General features: G+C 57.4%; 1 protein-coding gene across 19 annotated transcripts in view; it reads left to right on the top strand.

Annotated features, from left to right (window-relative positions):
• The window catches only part of LOC120385046 (alpha-2-macroglobulin-like protein 1), a 224,513-nt gene that overhangs the window by 31,923 nt on the left and 167,466 nt on the right, over window positions 1-25,124 (top strand). For 16 of the 19 annotated variants that reach the window (XM_039504140.1, XM_039504130.1, XM_039504138.1 and 13 more), the window contains exons 11-24: window positions 1,193-1,357; window positions 2,464-2,694; window positions 3,099-3,162; window positions 3,306-3,451; window positions 3,813-3,962; window positions 4,568-4,747; window positions 15,497-15,620; window positions 17,814-17,970; window positions 19,883-20,108; window positions 20,354-20,480; window positions 21,016-21,137; window positions 21,691-21,742; window positions 22,180-22,254; window positions 22,663-22,839. The exons of the other annotated variants lie outside the window; for them this stretch is intronic. In XM_039504140.1, the coding sequence (XP_039360074.1) occupies window positions 1,193-1,357; window positions 2,464-2,694; window positions 3,099-3,162; window positions 3,306-3,451; window positions 3,813-3,962; window positions 4,568-4,747; window positions 15,497-15,620; window positions 17,814-17,970; window positions 19,883-20,108; window positions 20,354-20,480; window positions 21,016-21,137; window positions 21,691-21,742; window positions 22,180-22,254; window positions 22,663-22,839 (1,996 nt within the window). The remainder of the gene's footprint in view (window positions 1-1,192; window positions 1,358-2,463; window positions 2,695-3,098; window positions 3,163-3,305; window positions 3,452-3,812; window positions 3,963-4,567; window positions 4,748-15,496; window positions 15,621-17,813; window positions 17,971-19,882; window positions 20,109-20,353; window positions 20,481-21,015; window positions 21,138-21,690; window positions 21,743-22,179; window positions 22,255-22,662; window positions 22,840-25,124) is intronic. 19 annotated transcript variants of the gene reach the window in all.

The raw sequence follows: 25,124 nt of genomic DNA, 5'->3' as shown, positions 1-25,124 counted from the left end.
GCAGCTCCTCCCCCTTTCTGCCCTGGGTAAGGGGGTGCCCAAGGGAGGTATGCAGGGCGCAGGCATAACCAATGGCCACTGGTGGCTAAATCATTCAGATCTGCATCGCATGGGGCACATACGCACCAGAAGTGGAGCACATATAGGCACCACATCTCAAAGAACTCCAGTTACTAACAGGTAGGTACCGTCCCTTTGTATTTTGTGCTGTGCACAAACGTAAATTTACGCAAGGTAGATTATCGAATTGCATTCTTGACAGGTGCCCAGCCTAGAAAAGGTATGCGACACTTAGCTGAAGGACGATCATGGAGAAGATCTCAAGATGGCAATCTAGCGCCATCAGTTTTGATTGTTTCTCAACTATTGGGCCACCCCCACAGAACAATGTTTTTTCTACTAAAGGGCCTGCATGTGGGGTGAGCACGTCTGGGGGAGGGAGATGGAGTTTTCCAGCTGAGCACATGGCAGGAGGGTCCAGAGAGGCTCTACTTAAGAGGGGTCACTGCTCTGTGCAGCCGTGCCGACCATCACCACGTGCCAGAAGGCCTGGCTGGAGACAGACAAGCCAGGAGGGATTCTGCCCAGCCTGAGCTGTTGACAAGCCCCAGAGTCAGAGGCAGGGTGAGGTCAGACTAGGGAAGGGTGCTCATCAGCACATTTGTTCTTTGGCAAAGATCTGTAACTCTTGAGCCGTCTACGTGACTGTGGTTTAGAAATTCCTTTGTTACACCCGGGTTCCTTACTTGCCTACCGCATTGTCCCTCAGGGGTTAATCTTAAAGCCCAACCTGGCCACCGCCCAGCTGGGACTCAGAGGGAATGTGTGTAAGCAAAGCAACGGGGCTGGGAGATCTGAGGCCCTGGTTAATTCAGGGCCTGGGGGTGGCTGGACTGTAGAGTCCAACATACCAAGGGAGGGCTCAAGGGTTCAGACAACCTGTTACCCCTCAGTGCTCACCCCAGCACCCCCAGCTATTCCAGTCCTGCCAAAACTTCTTCCCAGATCTGCTAATGCCCCTCAGTCCTCACCCCAACACCCTTCCCAGCCCTGGGCTTTCCCAGAGCATCTCAGGGCTGGATCGCACTGTCCCTTTCTGCCCCCAGCCAGCTCTTTAGCCCCTAGTGGGCAACACTCTCCCAGGAGTCTGCTCCCCTGAGTTGTGCGTCTCCCACTTTCTCTCCCGGCTCAGATGCTCCTGAAGGCAGCAGGTGGCTCTGCGCTGAAGAATGAGAAGCTGCAGCTCTTTGTTAGCTATGGAGATGTGAAGCAGGACCAGACCTTCCTGACGGACGAGTCTGGCAGAGCCTCCTTCGAGCTGGACACCTCCGGCTGGACTGGGAGGGTCACTCTGAGGGTAAGTAATGGGCATCCCAACATCTGTGGGGATCCTGCACTCCAGCCTCTGATCATCTCCTTTCGGCTGGACTGGACACCTGCACTTGATGTATGAGGACACCCAGAACTGGGCCCAGCAGTTCAGGGGTTGCTGCATTGCCTCTGTCAGGCTGCCCCATTCGAACCACTGGGGTTTTCCATGTCACTTTTGTTAAGTGCTAAGAAATGTTGTTTCTGCTGCGGTTACGCTGTCTAGGCTGCTAACCTCTTACAGCTGCTCAGTGCTTCTGTTCTTGGAGCTCCAGTGTTATCAGCACTAGCAGAGAGTGCAGCTTGCTAATTCAGCAGACCTCAATGTTACTCATAAAGAAAGACCACAGGCATAGTTCAGTGATGAAGACACTTGGCTAGGTTTATGGTCCACGAAGCACGGTCCTAGCGCCCTGGTTCTGTGGTTGCAGGTACACTAACATATGTATGCTCATGACAGTGGACCAGCTCAGTCAGCAGTGGGACGGTCTGCTGCTCCCTCGGCTGGACAAAGGTGCCCGTCTTATGACTTCCCCTTTTATACATTGATGCAAACAAGTTACATATGACACTCCTGATATGGCTAGTTACCAACCCTACATCCCCATTCACTATTCTGTCATTCCATTCTTATCTTACTTTGGGTCGGCATGTTCCTGTACCATCTCCAAGGATTGTGTTTATGCTGTTACGTGAGAACTCTAGGTTAGGATGTACCTGTACTAGCCTTCTGGAATGTGTTTACATGAACACCTAGTACTTCTTAGGAAAGCCTGTCTTTTAGCAACACTAGTCATATCTTTACCAAGTTCATGTACCAGACAGTGGACTTGTAAGCAAGCGTCTGCTTTATGACAGGGCCTGAGTTTTGCTCATAGCATGACCTGGCTATGTTGACTCTGGTTCAGGCCTCAGGTCTTACACCAGGCCCAGTGCTCCAGATTCTCTCTCTCTACTACAACTCTTATGGACACAGGGTGAGGGGTCTTAATGAAGAAATCAGTTGGCAAAGCCTGCCTTGCCCTGGCGGCATTCCTGTCCTGTGCTGGGAACTCTGTATCCCTGATGATCCCCATCGCACTCTCTATCCCCCAGGGGCACTTCAAGCAGGTGGATGGCAGCTCTGTGTTTGGAAGAGTCTCTCCCAGTTATCCGGATGCCCATCGTAACCTGGAGCCCTTCTACTCCAAGAGCCAGAGTTTCCTGAAGATCCGCGGGCTGGGAGGGGAGCTGCCCTGCGACCAGGCCCAGCAGCTCCAGGTGGATTACGTCATTGCTAGGGAGGCCCTGGGGAACAGGTCCAGGAGCCTGGAGTTCATCTTCCTGGTGAGCCCGTCCTGGGACACTGAAGTGTGTGTGTGTGTGCGTGTGTGTATGAGCATGAGGTACAGAATCAGCGCTGTGATCCCACGACAGACCAGTGGGCAATAGGACAGTTCCTTTCAATGAAAAGGGCGGGGCAAGATCAAGACGGGGCTTTTCCCCTTTCCCCACTAGGGGGTCTGGTTCTAATCTGGCCCCAGAGCGGGGGCTGGCTGGCCTCGGGGGGCTGGGGATTGGGATACCTGCCTGAATGTTCTTCCTTGCACCCAACCTCTGCTGGCTCAGTCCATGGGTAGGAGAGGCCGCACCCTGCCCTGACTCCAGCCTGTGCGGCCATCCCCACGTCGGGGCGTTTGTCAGCCCAACATATAGCGTCTGCTCAGTGACTCCCGTCTCCTCCTCCGCAGGTCGTGGCCAAGGGAGCCATCGCCAGTATCCTCCACAAGGGGCTGGACCTCAGGGAGGGGGCTGGTAAGTGGCGGGGGAGGGGTCTGTGCAGATAGGGGGCGCTCAAGGGCGACTGGGGATTGAGCCCCCTGAGCAGGGGCCGGGCTGGGGGAGGGGGCTCTGCTGGTTGGGCCTGACTTCCCCTGGGTGTTTCCCACCATCCCTAGGGCTGAAGGGCTCCTTCTCGGTGGAGCTGCCCGTTGGCGCTGACCTGGCACCCGCTGTCAAGGTGCTGGGTTACACGGTGCTGCCCGATGGTGAGATGGCTGCTGACCGCGCCCGGCTGCAACTGGCCAAGTGCCTCCCGAACAAGGTGAGCCTGGGGCTCGGGGCGGAGGAGCCTCTGGGTGGGGGTATCGCTCCCTGCCCCATAACAGGAGCCATGAGCAGGGGCATCGCTGGGTGCCCCCAGCCCCTCCCTTCCTGGCCTCACAGCAGCGCCAGGGTCGTTGCACCCCCATCCACCTCAATCGCTCTGGAGTGTCTATGAATAACTGCAGCTCCCTGAGCCGCCCCACGGGGGCGCTGAATGAGCCTGGGCTGCTTCAACCCCCCCCCCCAGCCCTTCAGCCAGTGGGGCCGGAGTGACACTCGGTGCCTGACCCCCGCCCGGGCCTGTCTCCCCCTGCCCCGGGGGTCTTTCCCCTCCCCTGTGACGCGCTGTGCCTTGCCAGGTGAAGCTGGCCTTCTCGCAGGACCGGGCCCTGCCGGGCTCAGAGCTCCAGCTGCGGATGAAGGCTGCCCCCGGGTCCCTGTGCGCCGTCCGTGCCGTGGATCAGAGTGTGCTGCTCATGAAGCCCGAGGCCGAGCTCAGCGTCGACACAGTGAGTCCAGAGCAGCCCGGCCGCTCGCCCGGCCCCTCCCAACGAGTCCTCCCCCCTCGCAGGGAGGGCGATGCACGGCCGCTGGGGGACACCCCTCGAGGCCACCTCTCCCAGTCTGAGGGCTGCTCCCATGGCACTTGTCACCCCCTAGCTCTGGGGGGGTCCCCGCTTGCCTTACCTGTTCTCCCATCAGCCCTTGCAGTGCCCCCCTCCTGGCACCCCTTCCCCCTGGCTCCAGCTGGGAACATGGAGCTCGGAGCTGAGATAATGGCCGAGGTAACCGGAGCTCGCTCTCCAGAGCAGACTGGTCCCCAGGGGCAGGGGCAGGGGCAGGAGAATTCCCTGCCCCCCATGTACAGCAGGGGACAACTGGCCAGGTGCATTGTGGGAGTTGTCCCTTCCAGGGTGCTAGAAAGGAATGGATGTGGGGGAGCTGCAGCGACAGACGCCCATGCGGGAGATGGGGTTGGGTGGAGGGAGGCATCTGTGCTGGAGATTGGCCAGGGCGATTGGGGAGGTTTGTGGGGTGATGCATCTGTCAGAGAAGGGGCTGGAATTGGGCTCTGGCTTAGCTTCCACACCTCATGTTGTCTGTTTATTTTTAGGTCTATAACTTGCTCCCCCATTTTCCCCAAGGAGACTATCCCGCTGCGGCTCGAGAGCCCGAGTCAGGCGATTGTCCATATTTCTCTGAATACCCTGACTACGTGGATCCCTGGCGGTGGCATCACAGAAGACCCCAATCTGTCCAGTTTTCTGACAGTGACTCCTACCATTTATTTAAGGTAAAGTAAATGTGGAGGCCAGAGTGTGATGAAGCCACAGTTGCTGACCTGGAGCCTCAAAATCAGGGAGAGAAATATACATAGGTAATGGGGCCGGATCCCCAGCTGGTGTAAATTGTCCTAACACCATTGAAGTCAAAAGGGCCAGATCCCCAGCTGGTGTAAATTGACACAGCACCATTAGAGTCAATGAAATGATGCCAATTATGCTGAGGCCCATGGTGGGAGGGACATGGTAGTGCTGGCTTGCCTGAGATACCGCTGATCATGAGGGGCTGTTGACTCACCTGTGGACCCTAGAGAGAGCTGAGAAACTCGCCCTCAAGTAGCCTTGTCCCTTCAACAGAGATCCCAGAGGTTGGTGCTGGGATCTCGCTCTTCGCTCCTGAGTGCTTGAGTGCGTGTTCCAAGGTCCTGCCTTGTCTCCTGCTTTTATCCAGTGGGTCTGTGCAGTGCCAGGAGCGTGAGTGAGGAGGCGTAGCTTGCAATGCCTTCGGTCTGCTGCCGACGTGCAGCTCTTTGTGTCCATCACACTGTTGTAGAAATTTCTGTCCATTCCAGCTGAGGAATAAGGAGAGACGGACACAGCTAGTCAAGCAAGGAGCCCCAGGAGGGGCGATCCGTTTATTTCAATTGGGTTTGAGCTCATAAGTCAGCAAGAACAAAGAACACACTTACACCAAAGTATTATATACAGTTGACTATGATAATCTATAGATCTATGATTGGCCAACATTTGCTATCATTACCATACATAATTAGCAAGCTACATGAATCTGCCACTCTTGTGACCCCTTGTGTTAGTTTGCAAACCAAGTAGTTAGTTATCTATAGGATGCAGGCACAGAAAGTTCCATTGTCAGCAAGATTGGAGTTTGGCTACATTTCCTCTTGAAGGATCTTCCAGAGTTAAGACTATCCATAGCTGACGCTGCATTTTTCCCTGCTCCTTTTTCCTATGTGTACGTGACAAACTTGCCCCTTATTATGGAATAATTTTATTTCAACACAAAGCCACAAAGGTTCAGTCGAGTGCTTTACCCAAAGTCCAGTTGAGACTGGGGCATAGCAGAGCTGCCCGGCTGTTCAGGTGAGGCTGCGATTAGGTTGGGGAAAACAACCAGAAGAGATGGCAGAGATTGTCGCCCACAAGTTTGCAATGTGCAGCTCACAATGACTATAGCTGCTTTGAGTTGATCAGACAGCAGCTGTAGCCAGGGCAGCATTTCTCCACATAAGTCTGATCAAACTGTTGCAACCTTTTCAGTCTGGCGTGGACCTTGCTACCATTATCCAGGCCTTTGTCACCTCAAGTCTTGGTTTACTGCATTGTGCTCCACAGGCAAAGCACCATTAGAGTCTTGGGCTGGTGCAGAACTCTGGAGCTGTGGCTAGTGGGGGGGCACAAATGAAAGATTCTTGGGGGGTCACATGCCCCCAGACTCCTCTGGATGCCTGTGGTGGGGACACAGCGGCACTCTAGTCTCGGTGTGTCCATGCAGCGCGTGGAGTGAGGAAGCCACAGGCAATTCATTCAGACCTGCTGAATCACTCCCTGCGTTTGTTGGAATAAGCTTTGAGGTTATTCTTGTGTGTTATTCCCGAGTGTTACTTAGTTCTGTATCATATAGCAAAGATGTTACTCTTGCCCCTAAAAAGTTAAAATCTGTGTTCTACAATATCTGAGAAGCAAAACCAAGGAAACTTGCAGTTGAAGTGAGCTCCTTTTAATGTAGCTCAGGGGGCATATGCCTCCCCAGCAGAGGTGACACATGCGGGGGGCATGCAAGGTCATATCCCTCCACCCCTGATTTCTCAGGATGCCTCTGTAGGGTTGCCAACTTTCTACTCACACAAAACCGAACACCCTTGCCCCACCCCTTGTCTGAGGCCCCGCCCCCGCTCACTCCATACCCCCCGCTCGCTCTCCTCACCCACACTCACTTGCTCATTTTCACTGGGCTGGTTCGGGGGGCTGGGTTGCAGTAGTGGGTAAGGACTCCGGCTGGGGGTGTGGGCTCCGGAGTGGGGCCAGAAGGAATTCAGAGTACGGGAGGGGGCTCCAGGCTGAGGCAGGGGGTTTGGATGCGAGAGGGGGTGAGGACTTTGGCTTGGAGTGCAGGCTCTGGGGTGGGGCCAGGGATGAGGGGGTTGGGATGCAGAAGAGGGCTCCAGACTGGAAGGTAGAGCCGAGGAGTTCAGAATATGGGAGGGGGCTCTGGGCTGAGGCAGGGGTGAGGGGGTGGTAGGAGGTACAGGCTCTGGGCTGGGAGTGCAGGTTCTGGGGTGGGGCCAGAAATTAGGGGTTCAGGGTGTGGGAGGGACCTCTGGGCTGGGACTGAGGGGTTCAGAGGACAGGAGGGGGATCAGGGGTGCAGGCTCTGGGGTGGGGCTGGGGATGAGGGGTTTGGAGTGCAAGAGGGGGATCAGGGCTGGTATTGAGGGGTTTGGAGGACGGGAGGGGGATCAGGGCTGGGGCAGGGGATTGTGGCCTGGGAGAGGGTCGGGGTGCAGTCTCCGGGCAGCACACACCTCAAGCAGCTCCTGGAAGCAGTGGCATGTCCCCTATCCGGCTCCTATGTGGAGGCTCAGCCAGGTGGCTCTGCACGCTGTCCCGTCTGCAGGTGCTGCCCCCCGCAGCTCCCATTGGCCACGGTTCCCAGCCAATGGGAGCTGCAGGGGCAGCATTTGGGGTGGAGGCAGCAGGCGGAGCCCCCTGGCTGTCCCTACATGTAGGAGTCAGAGGTGGACATACCAGCTGCTTCCCAGGAGCCGCGCAGCATGGAGGCTAGCAGGGAGCCTGCCAGCCCTGCTGCGCAGCGTCACCAACTGGACACTCAGTGGCCCCGGACCCGCCAAAATCCCTTTTCAACCGGATGTTCCAGTCAAAAATTGGACACCTGGTCACCCTACGCCTCTGGTGGGGACGCTCAGTAGCAAGGAGGCAGCACTGCGCCTGGCAGTGGCACTCTCCCTGTGTCCCTTCCGCCAAGGGGAGGCAGGAAACAGCCAGGTGGCTGGCTGCTGACTGAGCTCTTCCCCCACCACATGGAGCTGCTGCGCCTTCTCTGCTGCTGGAGTCCCAGCGCTGCTGCCTGCCTTGCAAACCATCCGCCCAGGTGAGTCAGGGAGTGGAGGCAGAGGCAACACATGTGACTCCAGAAGCAAAGAAGGTGCAGCAGCCCCAAGTGGCGGGAGAGGAGCTCAGCCAGCAGCCAAACACTCTCCTGCTTCCTCCCTCCCTGGGCTGCAGGGACACAGGGAGAGTGCCACAGTGGTGATCAGCAGAGCTGCTGGAGTTGTTAAAAAAGGAGGGGGAAACTGGCTGGGGGGTGTTCTCTACAGGAGACCCTCAGTCTAGTTGGGGAGTCATAGAATCATGGAAGATTAGGGTTGGATGAGACCTCAGGAGGTATCTAGTCCAACCCCCTGCTCAAAGCAGGACCAACCCCAACTAAATCATCCCAGCCAGGGCTTCGTCAAGCTGGGCTTTAAAAACCTCTAAGGATGGAAATTCCACCACCTCCCTAGGTAACCCCATTCCAGTGCTTCACCACCCTCCTCATGAATTTTTTTTCCTAATATCCAACCTAGACCTCCCCCACTTCAACTTGAGACCAGTGCTCCTTGTTCTGTCATCTGTCACCATTGAGAACAGCCGAGCTCCATTGTAAGGGTCCGGGTGCGGGTCCCCTTTTCCGGTGAGGGGTCACTCTTCGCCTTCGGGTGCCTGGGATCCAGGCCGCCTCACTACAGGAGGCTTGAGTAGCAGTTCAGTCTATAAGCCCAGGCCCTAGCTCAGGGCGGGGCAGCAACAAGAGACAGGGCTCAGACCCTCAGGCAGGGCTGAGCAGCAGTTCAGGTAAGTCTGTAAAGCCCAAGCCCTAGCTCAGGGCGGGGCAGCAACAAGAGACAGGGCTCAGACCCTCAGGCAGGGCTGAGCAGCAGTTCAGGTAAGTCCAGGCTCCTAAGCCTGAGCGTTGGGGTTGAGGGGGAGACTGCCACCCGTGAGTGGGGTGGCAGGGGGGACACAGGCCCACCCACTCCACTGTGTCCCAGCCCGGGGCCCTAACAGCGGAATGGATCCACTGTAGTCAGTGGGGATCCTGGCCGCAACACACTGACATAGGCTCAGGGTCAGCAGCAGCCAGACCTGGGTCGGCTATCCCCGGGCCACTTCCATTCTCCCCCTCTACTGGTACCTGTGTCGTTGCAGCGTCAGCAGGGGGGTCTACGAGCATGGGCTCCTCAGGAGATGGGTGCACCGGTGGGCTCGACTCCTCCTCGGGGTACCGAGCTTGGGGCAGGCTCGGCCAGTCCTCCTCTGGGTACCGGGTTCGGGGCAGGCTCGGCCAGTCGTCCTCTGGGTACCGGGCTAGGGGCAGGTTCGACCAGGCGTCCTCTGGGTACCGGGCTCGGGGCAGGCTTGGTTCAGCAGGAGCTCGGGCACCAGCGTCTGTCTCCTCCCGCGGTCGGGCTCCAACTGAGCGCTGGGCCCAGGCTTTTGTACTTCCTGTCCCGCCCCTTGACTTCCGGGGGGCGGGGACAGGCGGCGGTGGCTCCGCCCACTGCGGCAGCTGGTCTGGCTTGTCCCTCTCAGGTGCACCTGGGAGCCAGGCCGCCTCACTACACACACCCCCACGCAAGTCCGGCTCCCGTACAGCGGGGCCGGACCCGTCCATGCCTCCCAGCCGGGAAAGAAAGTCCGCATTCGCGTGGTCCTTCCCAACTCGGTGGAGGACCGTAAAGGCGTACGGCTGTAGCGCCAGATACCACCTCTGCAGCCTCATGTTGTGGTCTTTCATTCGGGCCAACCATTGGAGCGCGGCGTGCTCTGTCACTAGTGTGAACGGGGCCCCCAGGAGATAATACCGGAGGGCGTCGCACGCCCATTTTATAGTGAGGGCCTCTTTCTCCACCACTGCGTAGTTCTTTTCCCTGGGGAATAGCTTCCGGCTGATATAGATGACCGGGTGTTCTTCCCCATCGACCTCTTGGGAGAGGACCGCGCCGAGTCCCGCCTCCGAGGCGTCGGTCTGGAGGATAAAGGGCCGATCAAAATCAGGGCTGCGGAGGACGGGTTCATGGCAGAGGCTGTCCTTGAGGGCCTGGAACGCCGCGTCGCATTCCGGGGTCCACCGTATCTGTCGGGGACTGTCTTTGGTCAGCAATCCGGTCAAGGGGGCTGCGAGGGTCGCGAATCGGGGGATGAAACATCGATAATAGCCCACTAGCCCCAGGAACTGGTGTACCTGGCGCTTAGTAGTTGCCGGGGGGCAGGAGGCAATAGCCTGAACCTTCCCTATGAGAGGTTTTACTAGTCCATTGCCGACGGTATACCCCAGGTAGTTTGTTTCTTGCCACCCGATTCGACATTTCTTTGGGTTGGCTGTCAGCCCGGCAGCCCGCAGAGACCTCAGGACTGCGGCCACGCGGTTGAGGTGGTCCTCTCATTGACGGCTATAAATTACAACGTCATCCAGGTATGCAGCGGCGTAGTTCTGGTGGGGTTGGAGGAGGCGGTCCATCAGCCGCTGAAATGTGGCCGGGGCCCCATGGAGGCCGAAGGGCATCCCGGTGAATTGATACAGGCCCGTGGGGGTGGCGAAAGCGGTCTTTTCCCGGGAGGCCGGTTCGAGGGGAATCTGCCAATACCCCTTGCTCAAATCCAGAGTGGTGATGTATCGGGCCTCTCCCAACCAGCCGAGCAACTCATCTACTCGGGGCATCGGGTATGCATCAAACTTCGAGATAGCGTTGACGCGCCTGAAATCAATGCAGAACCGTCTACTGCCATCCGGCTTGGGGACTAGGACAATTGGACTACGCCATTCACTCTGGGATGGTTCGATGACCCCTAAGTCCAACATGGCTTGTGCCTCTTCCTCCACGATCGGCCGCATGAGGTAGGGCAAAGGCCTGGCTGCACCTCGGATCACCACGCCGGGCTCTGTCTGGATGGTGTGCTGGGCAAGAGTGGTGCACCCCGGACAGGTTGTGAAGGTACGGGGGAAGGCCAACAGGAGAGACTGGGTTTGTTTCAGTTGCTCTGCCGTCAGGGTCGGCCCGAGCTGGGGCCCTTCGGAGTCCACTGGTTCTGTCACCTGGGGGCCCAGCTCAGGGTCCGGCGGGTAGGGGTTAATCAATAGCCCTTCTCGCTCTCACCATGGTTTCAGAAGGTTTACGTGGTAACGTTGTTTCTTTTTTCGCCGGTCGGGCTGGTAGATTTCATACGTGACCGGCCCAATCCGTCGGATCACCTCGTACGGCCCTTGCCACCGGGCCAAGATCTTTGATTCGTTAGACGGGAGGAGGAGTAGGACCCGGTCCCCGGGTTGGAACTCGCGAGTCTGCGCCCCACGATTGTAAGTTCGGGCTTGAGACTCCTGGGCGTCCTTCAGATTTTCGCGGGCAAGGGCCCCCGTCCGGGCCAGGCGCTCTTGAAGCTGCAGCACGTATTGCAGGAGGCCTTGGGCAGGGGATGGGGCTTGCTCCCATGTCTCTTGCATCAGGTCCAGGAGGCCTCGGGGCCGTCGGCTGTATAGTAATTCGAAGGGAAAGAACTTAGTGTAGGACTGCGGGACCTCCCGGATAGCCAGGAGCAGTGGGGGTAGCAACTGGTCCCAGCGTCGGAGGTCGTCTGGGGGAAACTTCCGTAGCATACTCTTCAGGGTCCGATTAAAGCGCTCGACCAGCCCATCGGTCTGCGGATGGTAAACGGACGTATGCAGTTGTTTAATTCCGAGGACTTCACACACCTGGCGGAATAGTCGAGCGGTGAAGTTAGTACCCTGATCAGTCAGGATTTCTCGGGGCAACCCGACACGGGCAAAGATCTTCACGAGCTCGTTGGCGATGCTGCGGGCTGTGATAGTCCGGAGGGGTACCGCCTCGGGGAACCGGGTAGCATAGTCCAGTAGGACCAGTATATACTGGAAGCCGGCCGCGCTCTTGGGGAGCAGGCCCACCAGGTCCATGGCCACCCGTTCAAAGGGGGTTTCGATCAATGGCATGGAAATCAACGGCGCCTTCGGGGTCTGGGCCGGCGCAGCCAACTGGCAGTCGGGGCAGGACCGGCAGTAAGTCCGTACCTCCTGATGCACGCCAGGCCAAAAGAAGCGCATCAAAATCCGGGACAACGTTTTCTCCTGGCCGAGGTGTCCAGCCGCCGGGACGTCATGGGCTAGCTTCATGACGGCTCGTCGGTGACACTGGGGAACGAGGAGCTGAGTCTGAAGCTCGCCTGTCCAGGGGTCCTTCTCCACCCGGTACAGGCGTTCCTGACGTAACTCAAAATGAGGCCATTGGGTGGCCTGGCAAGAGTCTATGGTGGTGCCGTCGACGACGGCCACCTGTTCATAGGCCCGCTTAAGGCTGGGGTCGGCCCACTGGTCGCGGCAGAAGTCCGTCTGTGGTGGGGGGGCCCTTTCGGGTCCCTGCAGGGGAGTCCTCTGCCTCGTTCTGCTGTTCGAGGGGTTCGGACGGTTCTTCCTCGCCCTCGACGGCCTCCTGAAGCTCTCCTTCCCAGGCCGGCGTGATCGTTGGGTATTCCCCGGCGTGGCGGCGGAGGACATCCGCAAACTCGGGCCAGTCGCGGCCCAAGATTACTGGGTATGCCAGGCGTGGGGCGAGGCCCACTACCATCCGTCGGGTGACCCCTTCTATTGTTAGCTGGGCCTGAGCACTGGGGTACGGCCGAGTATCCCCGTGGATGCATTGCAAGTGAATCGTTCCCAGGTGTGGGTCGGCCCGGGGCCCCAAGCTCTGGCAGACCAGCGTCTGTCCGCAGCCGGAATCGACGAGAGCCACCGTTGAGGACCCTTCCAGGACCACGGGTACCATGATTTTGGCGGCCTGGCGACGCCGGGCGTGGCCTTCACCGGAGTAAACTTGGCTGAAGTGGCACTCCATCGTCGGGCAGTCCTGGCGTAGGTGTCCATACTCCCCGCAGGAGAAGCAGGGTCCCAGGTGAGTTCGGTCTGGCTGGGGGCGTCTTCCTGCGGCCCCTCTCGGAGAGTTCCGCATGGTTCCCTGCTTCCCGGGAGGCGAGGTGGGCGTGGGACGTCCCGGGGCCTCCACAGGTCGGCCTCGGGGTTCGGGCCCACGGGGGGACTCTCGGGGGTCCGACCGGACCAGGGGGGCCCTCCTCTCGAAAGTAGGGCGACCCACCCCGGGGGTGGCGACTCGCGGGGTTGGGGCCGCGGCCGTCTCCGCGGCCAGGAAGTTCTCCATTAAGGAGACGGCAGTCGCCAGCGTCGAGGGCCGATGGCGGAGGACCCAGGCTCTCCCCCGTGGCGGGAGTATATGGAGGAACTGTTCTAACACAATTTGCTCCATGAGTTCCCCCGGCGTTCGGGTCTCGGGCTGTAGCCATCGTTTACACGTCTCTCTTAGTTCCTGGGCCACCATCCGGGGCCGGCCCCCTGTGGGGTAGGTCAAACCCATAAACCGCTGGCGAAAGGTTTCCGGGTTCATGTCCAGGGCGTCCAGAATTGCTGCTTTTACTTGCTGATAGTCCTGGGCGGCCTCCGTAGATAGGCCCCGGTAGACCGTCTGGGCGGTCCCCGTCAGGTACGGGGCCAAGAGGGACGCCCACTGGTGCGGAGCCCACCCGGCTACGACGGCGACCCGCTCGAACGTTACCAGGAAGGCCTCCGGGTCGTCACTGGGGCTCATCTTGGTCAGCCGGATGGGTGGGTTCGGCTGCGGTGCCCCCTCGGAGCCCCCCGGCTGGGGCTCCGCAGGCCGGGGCAGTGCCGCGGCCAGCTGGTTGAGGAATTCCCTCTGGAAGTCCTGGTGGCGCGTGGCCAGATCTTGCATCAGCTGGTGCTGCTGGGCTCCCAGCTGCTCGACCAGCTGCTGCTGTTGCTGTTGCTGGGCGGCCTGCTGCTCTTGCTGTTGCCGGAGCTGGGCCGCCTGCTGTCGCTCCTGGCTATCGGTCAGGAAGGCGAAGAGCTGAGACATATCCATGTCTCGGGGTAGGGTTCTCTCCCCCGCAGGTCCCCTCTCAGAAGGGTCAAGGGCCCATGCCCACATGTCTGGGCAAGGGTCCCTGGTCAGGTGCCACGTGTAAGGGTCCGGGTGCGGGTCCCCTTTTCCGGTGAGGGGTCACTCTTCGCCTTCGGGTGCCTGGGATCCAGGCCGCCTCACTACAGGAGGCTTGAGTAGCAGTTCAGTCTATAAGCCCAGGCCCTAGCTCAGGGCGGGGCAGCAACAAGATGCAGGGCTCAGACCCTCAGGCAGGGCTGAGCAGCAGTTCAGGTAAGTCTGTAAAGCCCAAGCCCTAGCTCAGGGCGGGGCAGCAACCAACACAGGGATCCGACCCCCAGGCAGGGGTGAGCAGCAGTTCAGGTAAGTCCAGGCTCCTAAGCCTGAGCGTTGGGGTTGAGGGGGAGACTGCCACCCGTGAGTGGGGTGGCAGGGGGGACACAGGCCCACCCACTCCACTGTGTCCCAGCCCGGGGCCCTAACAGCGGCGTGGATCCACTGTAGTCAGTGGGGATCCTGGCCGCAACACACTGACATAGGCTCAGGGTCAGCAGCAGCCAGACCGGGGTCGGCTATCCCCGGGCCATTTCCATTCTCCCCCTCTACTGGTACCTGTTTCGTTGCAGCTTCAGCAGGGGGGTCTACGAGCATGGGCTCCTCAGGAGATGGGTGCACCGGTGGGCTCGACTCCTCCTCTGGGTACCGAGCTTGGGGCAGGCTCGTCCAGTCCTCCTCTGGGTACCGGGCTTGGGGTAGGCTCGACCAGTCGTCCTCTGGGTACCGGGCTAGGGGCAGGTTCGACCAGGCGTCCTCTGGGTACCGGGCTCGGGGCAGGCTTGGTTCAGCAGGAGCTCGGGCACCAGCGTCTGTCTCCTCCCGCGGTCGGGCTCCAACTGAGCGCTGGGCCCGGGCTTTTGTACTTCCTGTCCTTCCCCTTGACTTCCGGGGGGCGGGGACAGGCGGCGGTGGCTCCGCCCACTGCGGCAGCTGGTCTGGCTTGTCCCTCTCAGGTGCACCTGGGAGCCAGGCCGCCTCACTACATCCATCCTCTTTGGAACCCCCCTTCAGGTAGCTGAAGCCTGCTATCAAATCCCCCCTCACTCTTCTGCAGATTAAATAAGCCCAGTTCCCTCAGCGTCTCCTCATAAGCCATGTGCCCCAGGCCCCTAATCATTTTCATTGCCATCCGCTGGACTCTCTCCAATTTGGCCACATCCTTTCTGTAGTGGGGAGACCAAAAATGGACGCAATACGCCAGATGTGTCCTCACCAGTGCCGAAAGGGGAATAATCACTCCTCTCAATCTGCTGGAAATGCTCCTACTAATGCACCAGAAACCTGAGTCACCAGAACATGCTGACCTTGGAGGTCAACTGATGCTACAAGGCCCATCTGTTTCTCCGGCATCTGAGGGTGGGTTTGGGGAGGGCAGAGTGGCATGGCAGTGAGTGGGGTATTTTGTCGAATTGAATTGCTAGATTGGTTGTTCATTGCATTGTCCAGGTTGAACCGTGGGGCTGGGAGGGTTGTTTGTGTGATGAGTTGCTGTTATGTGAGCATCTGGAGTTTAGGAGACTTGCCTCCTCTCATCCAAGAAAACTCATAGATATAGTACCACAGTCTTGGGTCTGCTAGTATTTCAGCTTTATTGCTTCATAGTTATTTTCCCTTTAAATGAGCAGCAAAAAACAGCCTCTTGCTGCTGCCTCTTGTACAGTGTTTTGCTGGTTGTATTGTTTTCCCCTCTTTCCTTTTTCCCAGGATGCAGCTTTGAAAATTCTCACCAATGCCAACACCAAGAAACCTTTAATCTGCCCTGATATTCCGATCTTCAGATACAGCAGTCAACCCAACTTTAAGCTCGGCCCTCCAGGAAGTCCAGGGGGTGAGTTCCCATCCTTCTTGTTTCTGAAATTCTCTATGGATTCTCCATTCCCTGAAGGCCAGAAATGGGATTGGTTAGGGTGGGGAAAGCCCTCAGAGTCGCTAGGGAGAGAGCTCTATGAAACCATCTGCCCAGAGTGAAGCAGCACTCAAAAAAGCCAGCCTGTGTTGGTGGTAGGTTACAGAGAACGTGTCTCAATGGCGTTAGCGAGAGCACTGACCACCTTCATGTGGAGTCTTGCACTCAGTTTTGGTTGTTGCTCCTGAGCTGGGCAAGGCCTAGAGAAAGGCAATGCCGATGAGGGATTTCATGGCAGAACAAAGGTAGTTTAGTCTAGGAAAAAAGAAGAGAAGAAGGGGACTTTGCTGAGATGTTTCAGATTCTGATGGATTTAGAGGAAAGAGCTCAGTCCCTGCTTTGGATCCTGCCGCACAATATGAGACCCAGGGGACATTTGCTTGAATGAACAGACAGCTGGGAGATTTAGAACAAATAGAAATAAATTCTGGAGGATTCACTGAAGCTTCAGGAGTTATGGAGTCAGATACTGTGGCCACAGAGGGTCTGTCTCCACTGCTAGTGAACACCTATGGCTGGCTTATGTCAGCTGACTCACGGGACTCGAAGTATGAGGTTGTTTAATTGCAGTGTAGACATTCGGGCTCAGGCTGGAGTCTGGGCTCCAGAACCCTCTCCCCACGCAGGGTCTCAGAGTCCGGGCTCCAGCCCGTGCCTGACTGTCTACACCTCAGTTAAACAGCCCTGGAGCCAGGGGCAGCTCCAGCTTTTCTGCCACCCCAAGCAGCAAAAAAAAAGACGAGCGGCAGCACTTCAGCGGCAGCTCAATCGCGCTGCTTCTTCAGTGGCAATTCGGCGTCGGGTCCTCCCTCTCTTCCTCTTCAGCAGCAATTGAGCGGCAGTTCAAAGAGGAAGAGAGGGAATGAGAGACCCGCCGCTGAATTCCCGACGAAGACCCGGATGTGCCACCCCAATATCAGATGGAGTGCCACCCCTTTGAATTGGTCTCCCCAAGCACCTGCTTCCTACACTGGTGCCTGGAGCTGGCCCTGCCTGGAGCCCAAGCCCTGCGAGCCTGAGTCAGCTGACACAAGCCAGCCATGGGTATTTAACAGCAGTGTAGAGATATACTCGGAGAGCTGGAGCTGTGCAAGGCTATCAAATCTCTTGCTTCAGGACATCAGCTAATCACTGCAGGGGTCAGGAAGGGCTCATGACTGGATTGTTTATTCTGATCTGTTGCCAGCTTTGACCAACATCCAGGACCAGACATACACTTTATAAACTGCACAATAATCAGACCCACCTAATGTCAGAGACTCTGCCAGGGAGAGCTGTTGGTGGGGTGGGGGAGGGGAGGGTGTTGCCATGTCTAACGCTGTGGGGGGCTGTTGGGGTGTGTGTGGGGAGGGCGTTGCGGTGTCTAATGCTGTGTGGGGAGGAGTGTTGGAGGGGAGGAGGAGGTTGTTGCTGTGTCTAACACTGTGGGGAGGGGTTGGTGTGTGTGAGGGAGGCGTTGCCATGTCTACCGCTGTGGGGGGCTGTTGGGGTGTGTGAGGGGAGGTCGTTACTGTGTAACTGTGGAGGAGGGGGGTTGCTGTGTGTGAGGGGAGGGCATTGCCATGTCTAACGCTGTGGGGGGGTGTTGGGGGGGTGAGGGGAGGTCGTTGTGTCTAACACTGTGGGGGGTGTTGGTGGGGGAGGAGACGTCTTTGCTGTGTCTAATGCTGGGAGGAGGAGTGTTGGAGTGTGTGAGGGGAGATTGTTTCTGTGTCTAACACTGTGGGGGGAGGGGGGTTGGTGTGTGTGAGGGGAGGGCGTTGCCATGTCTAACGCTGTGGGGGGGATGTTGGGGTGTGTGAGGGGAGGTCGTTGCTGTGTCTAACGCTGTGGGGATGTTGGGGTGTGTGAGGGGAGGTCGTTGCTGTGTCTAACGCTGTGTGGAGGAGGGGTGTTGGTGTGTGTGAGGGGAGGTCGTTGCTGTGTCTAACGCTGTGTGGAGGAGGGGTGTTGGCGTGGGTGAATGTGGATGGGGGTAGTGTGCCTAGTGGTGTTTTTGCGGAGGGGAGGGGCGTTGTTGCAGGTGGGAGGGTTGGTGTGGGGGAAAGGCCTCTGTGCCTGAAGCTGCCCATGTGCGGGTGACGAGCCTGGCTACTCCCGTTCGCACTTTTCTAGACCCTTTCTATAGACACACGATTTTGGCTAAGAACTTACACGTGGAGCACGCTGGATTAGGCAACGCCCTGCTGAAGCCAGAGCCCAGCACCGAGGAGGCGCCAGCGCCACGTGCCTACTTCCCAGAGACGTGGCTATGGGACCTGGTCCCTGTGGGGTGAGTGAGGAGCTACTGCAGATCTTCCCTATGGAGCAGCCTCTATGCCTGGCCCTCTAAAGCAGTGGTCCCCAAACTTTTGAAGGTTGTGCCTCCTCTTTCCCTTGCCCCTGCCCCTGCCCCTGCTCTGGAGCTGGGGTCAGAAGTGGGGCCATGGCTCCAAGGGGTGCGGGCAGCAAACAGGGGTAAGGGAGCTGAGGCTGCAGCTGAGGGTGGGGCTCGGGACAGGAGCAGGGCCGGGGACAGAGCTGTGGCCAGGGGTTGAGGTTCGGGGCGGGGGCAGGAGCAGAGCCGCAGCCAGGCTGCAGTGGGGGCTGGAAGCCAGGCCTGCAGCCGGGTGCGACTCTGCCCCTGGCCTCACCCCTGCATCCACCCTCTGTCCCGGGCTGGGAATGGAGCCATGGCCAGGGGCCAAGGGTGACGGCGGGGCTGGGGTCAGAAGCGGAGCCGCAGCCATGCCGCACTGGGGGCTGGCAGCGAGGCCGCCAGCCAGGTGCAGAGCCGTGCCCAGGCTGGGGATGGGGCCATGGCTCGGGGTGGGGCTGGAACAGAGCTGGGTGTAGGGCAGGGCTGGTGGCGCTCCCTCCCCAGCATGAGGGCTGGCCTGAGCCAGCCGTGCCCCACCCCTGAATATTTCTCCATGCCCCCTTACGGGGGTGGACCCCACAGTTTTGGGACCTCTGTTCTAAAGACTTCCCTTGTTGCTTCTGTGCTGAATCCAAATATCCTGAGCTAACCCCAGATAAAGGCTCCAGACAACAGGGACAGAGAAGGAGCAGTGGGACTGAACTTGGCACGCCTCAGGAAGGGGAACAGCGATGGCACTGCATCATCTTTCTGGCCTCCACATTCCTAGAGCAGCTGAAGGTAGATTCAGCTCCCAGCTAAGAGGAGAGAGACCTTTGTGCCAGCCAGCAAGCACGCTTCATGCTGGCTTACGGCTGCTTTAAGCCCCCTGTGTGCTCCTGTAGTAGCCTGAAAGGGCCTTATCAAGGGCCGAATTGAGTCCTGTGTCTAGGCTTGGCAGAATTCAATTTTAATTTTTTATAATTATAATTTTGACAGAGAATATCGATGTTTATTTTTAAGCACGTTTGGAGAAAATGATGGGAGGTCAGACAACAGGGCAGGCCAGACAGTAATTATTTAATGCCAATAGACATTGGTAGTGGCTTTCACTCGGAGGCCAGCAGGCCTAGTGGACAGGTCATGGCTCAACAGTTTTTCCTACCCTGAAAGTCCTGGGATGGGCTTCTCTGATGGTGCCAAGCAATACATTGTTCCCCAAATGAATAGGCAGAGGGGAAAGTAGGGGGACTGGGCCCTCCCTTTTCACCAGGTCCTGGCCCAGTGCCCAAGGGAAAGAGGCACGGACTGCCTCACTTGTCCCTTCCTAGCATACCTAACCAGTCTTCTCTCAGTTACATCTGGGCTGTTTCCGACCTCCCTGCTTTCTCTTTGGCTTGGTTGCAACCTCTTGGTCCAATAAGTGATCCCCAGCCCTCCTCCCAGTGTTCAGTTATTCTCCCTCATCCGCCTGCTCTGCGGTTAAGGACTTGGGGGGACGGGGATTAGACTGATGTTTGTCTGGAACCTCACCTTCAACCTTGCTGCCTTGGGTGACTCTGTCAGGAGGATGAGACTCCTGACAGCATCGCTCTCAGGATCATGGAAACACTCATGCCGCTCCACCACATCCAGGTCACAATTCTCTGGGACGGGGACATGAATCTGGAGGACGCCTGTGCGTAAATTCTTTTAATGTGGAGACACCATTGTCCACAAGGGACATTCCCTGGGATTCTATACTACTGTGCAACATACAGCTGCCATCCAGAGGTTGAGGTGGGATGACAGAGAAAACCTGAGTTGCATGTTTGTCTAAAATTGCTTTGTGTCTATCCTGGCCCAGCGACGGGGGCTCCAAGGACGTCCCAGTCTCAGTGCCCGACACCATCACGGAGTGGAAAGCTGGGATGTTCTGCACGGCGGAGGTGGGCTTTGGGCTCTCGCCCACGGCCACCTTCACGGCCTTCAAACCCTTCTTTGTGGAGCTGGCCTTGCCGTACTCCGTGATCCGGGGAGAAGCCTTCGCCCTAAAGGCCACCGTCTTCAACTACCTGCGGCAGTGCATCAAGGTGAGCGCCGCCCGGGGCTGGGCTGCGGGGGCTGCTGGGGCCGGTGACCTGGGGCTGGGGGGCTGGGCAGCGGCGCAGGCTGGCGAGTGTCACCGGCAGTCACTGGCTGTGACCCTGTGACCACTGGGGTCAGCACATCGCAGTGAGGGGGCCTGAGTCCCAGAGGAGTCACGTCTCGGCTGGAGCTGGAGCGTGTGAGCGCGTCCCCCACAGCCCTAAGGGGGTTCTCGTGTTGGGCCCCACAGGTGCGGGTGACGCTGGCGGAGTCTGCGCAGTTCCAGGTGCAGGCGGGCGAGGACGGCGCCTACACCAGCTGCCTCTGTGCAGACGAAGGGAAAACCTTCCAGTGGGAGGTGACGGCGAGCAGCCTGGGTAAGTGGCGCTGGAGGCTCTGTGCCAGAGGGGAGGGGCAGGGAAGGGGTGGGGGGTTCTGCACAGTGGGGGTGCAGAGAAGGGGTGCTGGAGCCTTCGCACTAGGGAGGCAGGTAGGGGCCTTTGGAGGCTGCGTGGGGGACAGACAGGTAAGGGGCATTGGAGGCTCTGTACTGGGAGTGAGAAGGAGGGCGCAGGATGGGGTCACTCAGGGCTTGGTACCAAGCGGAGGGGATGAGAAGAGCTGTGGGGGAGGGGGCTGAGAGGATGCCCCAGCAGTGAAACCTCTTACGTCCTAATCACCATTTCCCACAGTCACTTCCCTCCATCCTTCCCTTCCCCTCTGGCCTTCTCTCTCTTTTCTCTCCATTCCCTCTCTCTCTCTCTCTTCATTTTCTTTCTTTTTCTACTATTCCCTCCCTTCTTCACCACCCTTCCCTTCAAGTATCCTCCCACCCTCGGACACGGGCTCCTCTCTGCCTCGGGTAGGGGCGTTGGTCTGTCTAATGGGGGCGTCTCCCGCCTTGCTCGGCAGGGGAGGTGAACTTCACCGTCAGCACCGAGGCTCTGCACACCGAGGAGCTGTGCGGCAATGAGCTGGCCGTGGTGCCGGCCCAGGGGCGAGTGGACACTGTGATAAAGCCCCTGCTGGTCCAGGTCAGTGTCTGGTCGGGGCCTCTGGGCAGAGCGGAGGAAGATCCGGGGCCTGGGTCTCACCTCCTGGTGGCCGTGGGCCGAGTCTGCACTTATGATTGTTCTTTGTCCTGCCACAGAAAATAATCCCCCAGCACCGTGCCATCCACGTCCTGGACCCCGACCTGCACTGCCCCGTAACACGGCCCCATCCCAGCGATATCAGGGAGCTGGTGGGAGAGTCCTGGGGCAGACAGAGACGGGGGTTAGCCCCAAGGGGGATGGCTGAGTGTGACACATGGGAGGGCTCGAGGAGGCAGAGGGAACTAGCAGAGGGAAGCTCCGCACTGAAGAGGAAGAAGCTGAAAGATCTGCTGGGCTGGGAACAGTCTCCCCGGGGAAGGGACGGGAGCCCCATCGCTGGAGTGCTGAGAGCTGGATGTGCCCGAGCCCCACAGCACGGGCTGTAGGGGATGATCCTGCCCTGGCTAGCGGCACTGGCTGACCCAGCAGGCCCTGTCAGGCTGTGACGTGCACGGTCCCTTCTGACCTTGTGTCTGATGCTCCTTCCCCACAGCCGGGGGGGATCCTGGAGGAGAAGGCTCACAGCTCCCTGCTCTGCCAGGAAGGTAGGTTCCCAGCGCCTGTGCGGGGCTCAGTGGGTGTCACTAACGCGGGGAGTCTCTTGGCTGCGGCACGTCAGTGATGGCTGAGCCGCTGGATGGCCCAGCTAGGGGCACAGGAGCTGCCAGGCCGGACCAGACCAGGGGGCATCCAGGCCAATGTCCTGCCTGGGACAGGGTCCAGGCCCAGCTGCCCGGGGAAGATGCACCCCCCAGTGGACAGTTATGGAACCGTCTGCCATGGGCCGAAGGCTCGAGCACGTCTGGCTCCTGCTCCCAAGTCTGACTGGGCCCCTTTTACGCCAGCTCCTCTCCCCTGCAGCCTGGCCCCCGTGTGTACGAGAGCCCCGTACGGTGAGGAATGGAGGGATCTGATTGGCTGGAGGCAGGGGCAGGTTCCCAACAGGACTTTAACGGTGTGTCTTTGCCTTCGTGTTACGCAGCCTCCGAAGAAATCTCCTTGCAGCTGCCTGCGAACATCCTGGCAGGGTCCGAGCGGGCCCATGTGACTGTCCTGGGTAAGGAATTCCCCTGCCCCAGCCCTGCCAGGGCACGGTGCCCTTTGCCAACCGGCCCGTGTGCAGCCCAGCGCTCTGATCAGAGAGGCCGGGGCATCAAGGATGGAAAAGACCAATGAGGTCCTGTGGGTGTCTGGGGCCGTGGCAGGACTGGTCCCTGCAGTCTGTGCTCCAGGGCCTCGTCCCCAGTGAGGGGCAATAGACTCCCGCGGTGATGCCATGAAGCTGTGCCAGGGCATTGGCGTCTTGGCCATTCATCACCACGTATCCACGTAACCCCACCAGGCCTGAATCAAACTGGGGGCTCTGGGCCCCCCAATGCCAGGGCTCCATTGGTGTGGTGTTAGGGAAAGGGCAGCTGTTGTGCAGCCTGGTAATTCTCTGCTCCCCCAAATCCCTTGGTGCCAGGAGACATAATGGGCACAGCTCTGCAGAACATAGACCGCCTGCTGGCCATGCCCTACGGCTGTGGAGAGCAGAACATGGTCCGGTTCGCTCCCAACATCTACATCCAGCAGTACCTGGAGAAGAGCGGGCAGCTGAGCCCAGAGATCAGAGACAAAGCCAAGGGTTTCCTCCAGAGCGGTGAGTGTCCTCCCACTCCTGCACCCCCAGGGAATGGCGGGGCCTTGCGAGGGTGTCACGGAGTCCCTGGGCGATGCTCTGGAACTGCTCCCTGCCAGTCAGGACTTTGGGGAGCCTCCTCTCCCTTGGAGCAGACTGTCTTCAGGGCAAGAAGCTCACACGGCTTCACCTCCTGGGTCTGTCCTTGGAGCATTCAGCATCCTCTGCCCCTCTGTGCGCTTCCCACAGCAAGTCAGCCCAGGTCGGGTACTGGGGAAAGCCAGAGGATCGTGCACCCCCACTTCACAGTCAGACGTGACTCTCAGCAAGCCAGTAAAACAGAAGGTTTATTTAGATGACAGGAACACAAGTCTTGACGGTACAGACAACAGGACCCCCTTTAGTTAGGTCCATCTGGGGCCTGCAGGGAGGCCACAGCCCCGTTGGGAAGCCCAAGCCCCATCGGGGCTCCCCTCCATTTCCCAGCCAGCTTCAAACTGAAACTCCCTCCAGCCTCTCACTCAGCCTCACTCAGTCTTTTAAAAGACTTCCTTTAAAAAGTGGAAGTCAAATCCTAGTGAGGCAAATAGAAAGGAGCACAAACACTGCCAAGTTAAGTGCAAGAGTGTAATAAGAAAAGCCAAAGAGGAGTTTGAAGAACGGATATCCAAAAACTCCAAGGGTAATAACAAAATGTTTTTTAAGTACATCAGAAGTAGGAAGCCTGCTAAACAACCAGTGGGGCCCCTTGACGATCGAAATACAAAAGGAGCGCTTAAAGACGATAAAGTCATTGCGGAGAAACTAAATGGATTCTTTGCTTCAGTCTTCACGGCTGAGGATGTTAGGGAGATTCCCAAACCTGAGCTGGCTTTTGTAGGTGACAAATCTGAGGAACTGTCACAGACTGAAGTGTCACTAGAGGAGGTTTTGGAATTAATTGATAAACTCAACCTTAACAAGTCACCGGGACCCGATGGCATTCACCCAAGAGTTCTGAAAGAACTCAAATGTGAAGTTGCGGAACTATTAACTAAGGTTTGTAACGTGTCCTTTAAATCGGCTTCGGTATCCAATGACTGGAAGTTAGCTAATGTAACGCCGATATTTAAAAAGGGCTCTAGGGGTGATCCCGGCAATTACAGACAGGTAAGTCTAACGTTGGTACCGGGCAAATTAGTCAAAACAATAGTTAAGAATAAAATTGTCAGACACATAGAAAAACATAAACTTTTGAGCAATAGTCAACATTGTTTCTGTAAAGGGAAATCGTGTCTTACTAATCTATTAAAGTTCTTTGAAGGGGTCAACAAACATGTGGACAAGGGGGATCCGGTGGACATAGTGTACTTAGATTTCCAGAAAGTCTTTGACAAGGTCCCTCATCAAAGGCTCTTACGTAAATTAAGCTGTCATGGGATAAAAGGGAAGGTCCTTTCATGGATTGAGAACTGGTTAAAGGACAGGGAACAAAGGGTAGGAATTAATGGTAAATTCTCAGAATGGAGAGGGATAAAAGTGGTGTTCCCCAAGGGTCAGTCCTCGGACCAATCCTATTCAATTTATTCATAAATGATCTGGAGAAAGGGGTAAACAGTGAGGTGGCAAAGTTTGCAGATGATACTAAACTGCTCAAGATAGTTAAGACCAAAGCAGATTGTGAAGAACTTCAAAAAGATCTCACAAAACTAAGTGATTGGGCAACAAAATGGCAAATGAAATTTAATGTGGATAAATGTAAAGTAATGCTCAGTGGAAAAAATAACCCCAACTATACATACAACATGATGGGGGCTAATTTAGCTACAACGAGTCAGGAAAAAGATCTTGGAGTCATCGTGGATAGTTCTCTGAAGATGTCCACGCAGTGTGCAGAGGCGGTCAAAAAAGCAAACAGGATGTTAGGAATCATTAAAAAGGGGATAGAGAATAAGACTGAGAATATATTATTGCCCTTATATAAATCCATGGTACGCCCACATCTTGAATACTGTGTACAGATGTGGTCTCCTCACCTCAAAAAAGATATTCTAGCACTAGAAAAGGTTCAGAAAAGGGCAACTAAAATGATTAGGGGTTTGGAGAGAGTCCCATATGAGGAGAGATTAAAGAGGCTAGGTCTCTTCAGCTTGAAAAAGAGAAGATTAAAGGGGGATATGATAGAGATATATAAAATCATGAGTGATGTTGAGAAAGTGGATAAGGAAAAGTTATTTACTTATTCCCATAATACAAGAACTAGGGGTCACCAAATGAAATTAATAGGCAGCAGGTTTAAAACAAATAAAAGGAAGTTCTTCTTCACG

The sequence above is a fragment of the Mauremys reevesii genome, linkage group 17, assembly GCF_016161935.1.
Source record: "Mauremys reevesii isolate NIE-2019 linkage group 17, ASM1616193v1, whole genome shotgun sequence".
NCBI lineage: Eukaryota > Metazoa > Chordata > Testudines > Geoemydidae > Mauremys > Mauremys reevesii.
The sequence above is the reverse complement of the archived record's forward strand: the minus strand, read 5'-3'. Positions and strand labels throughout refer to the sequence as shown.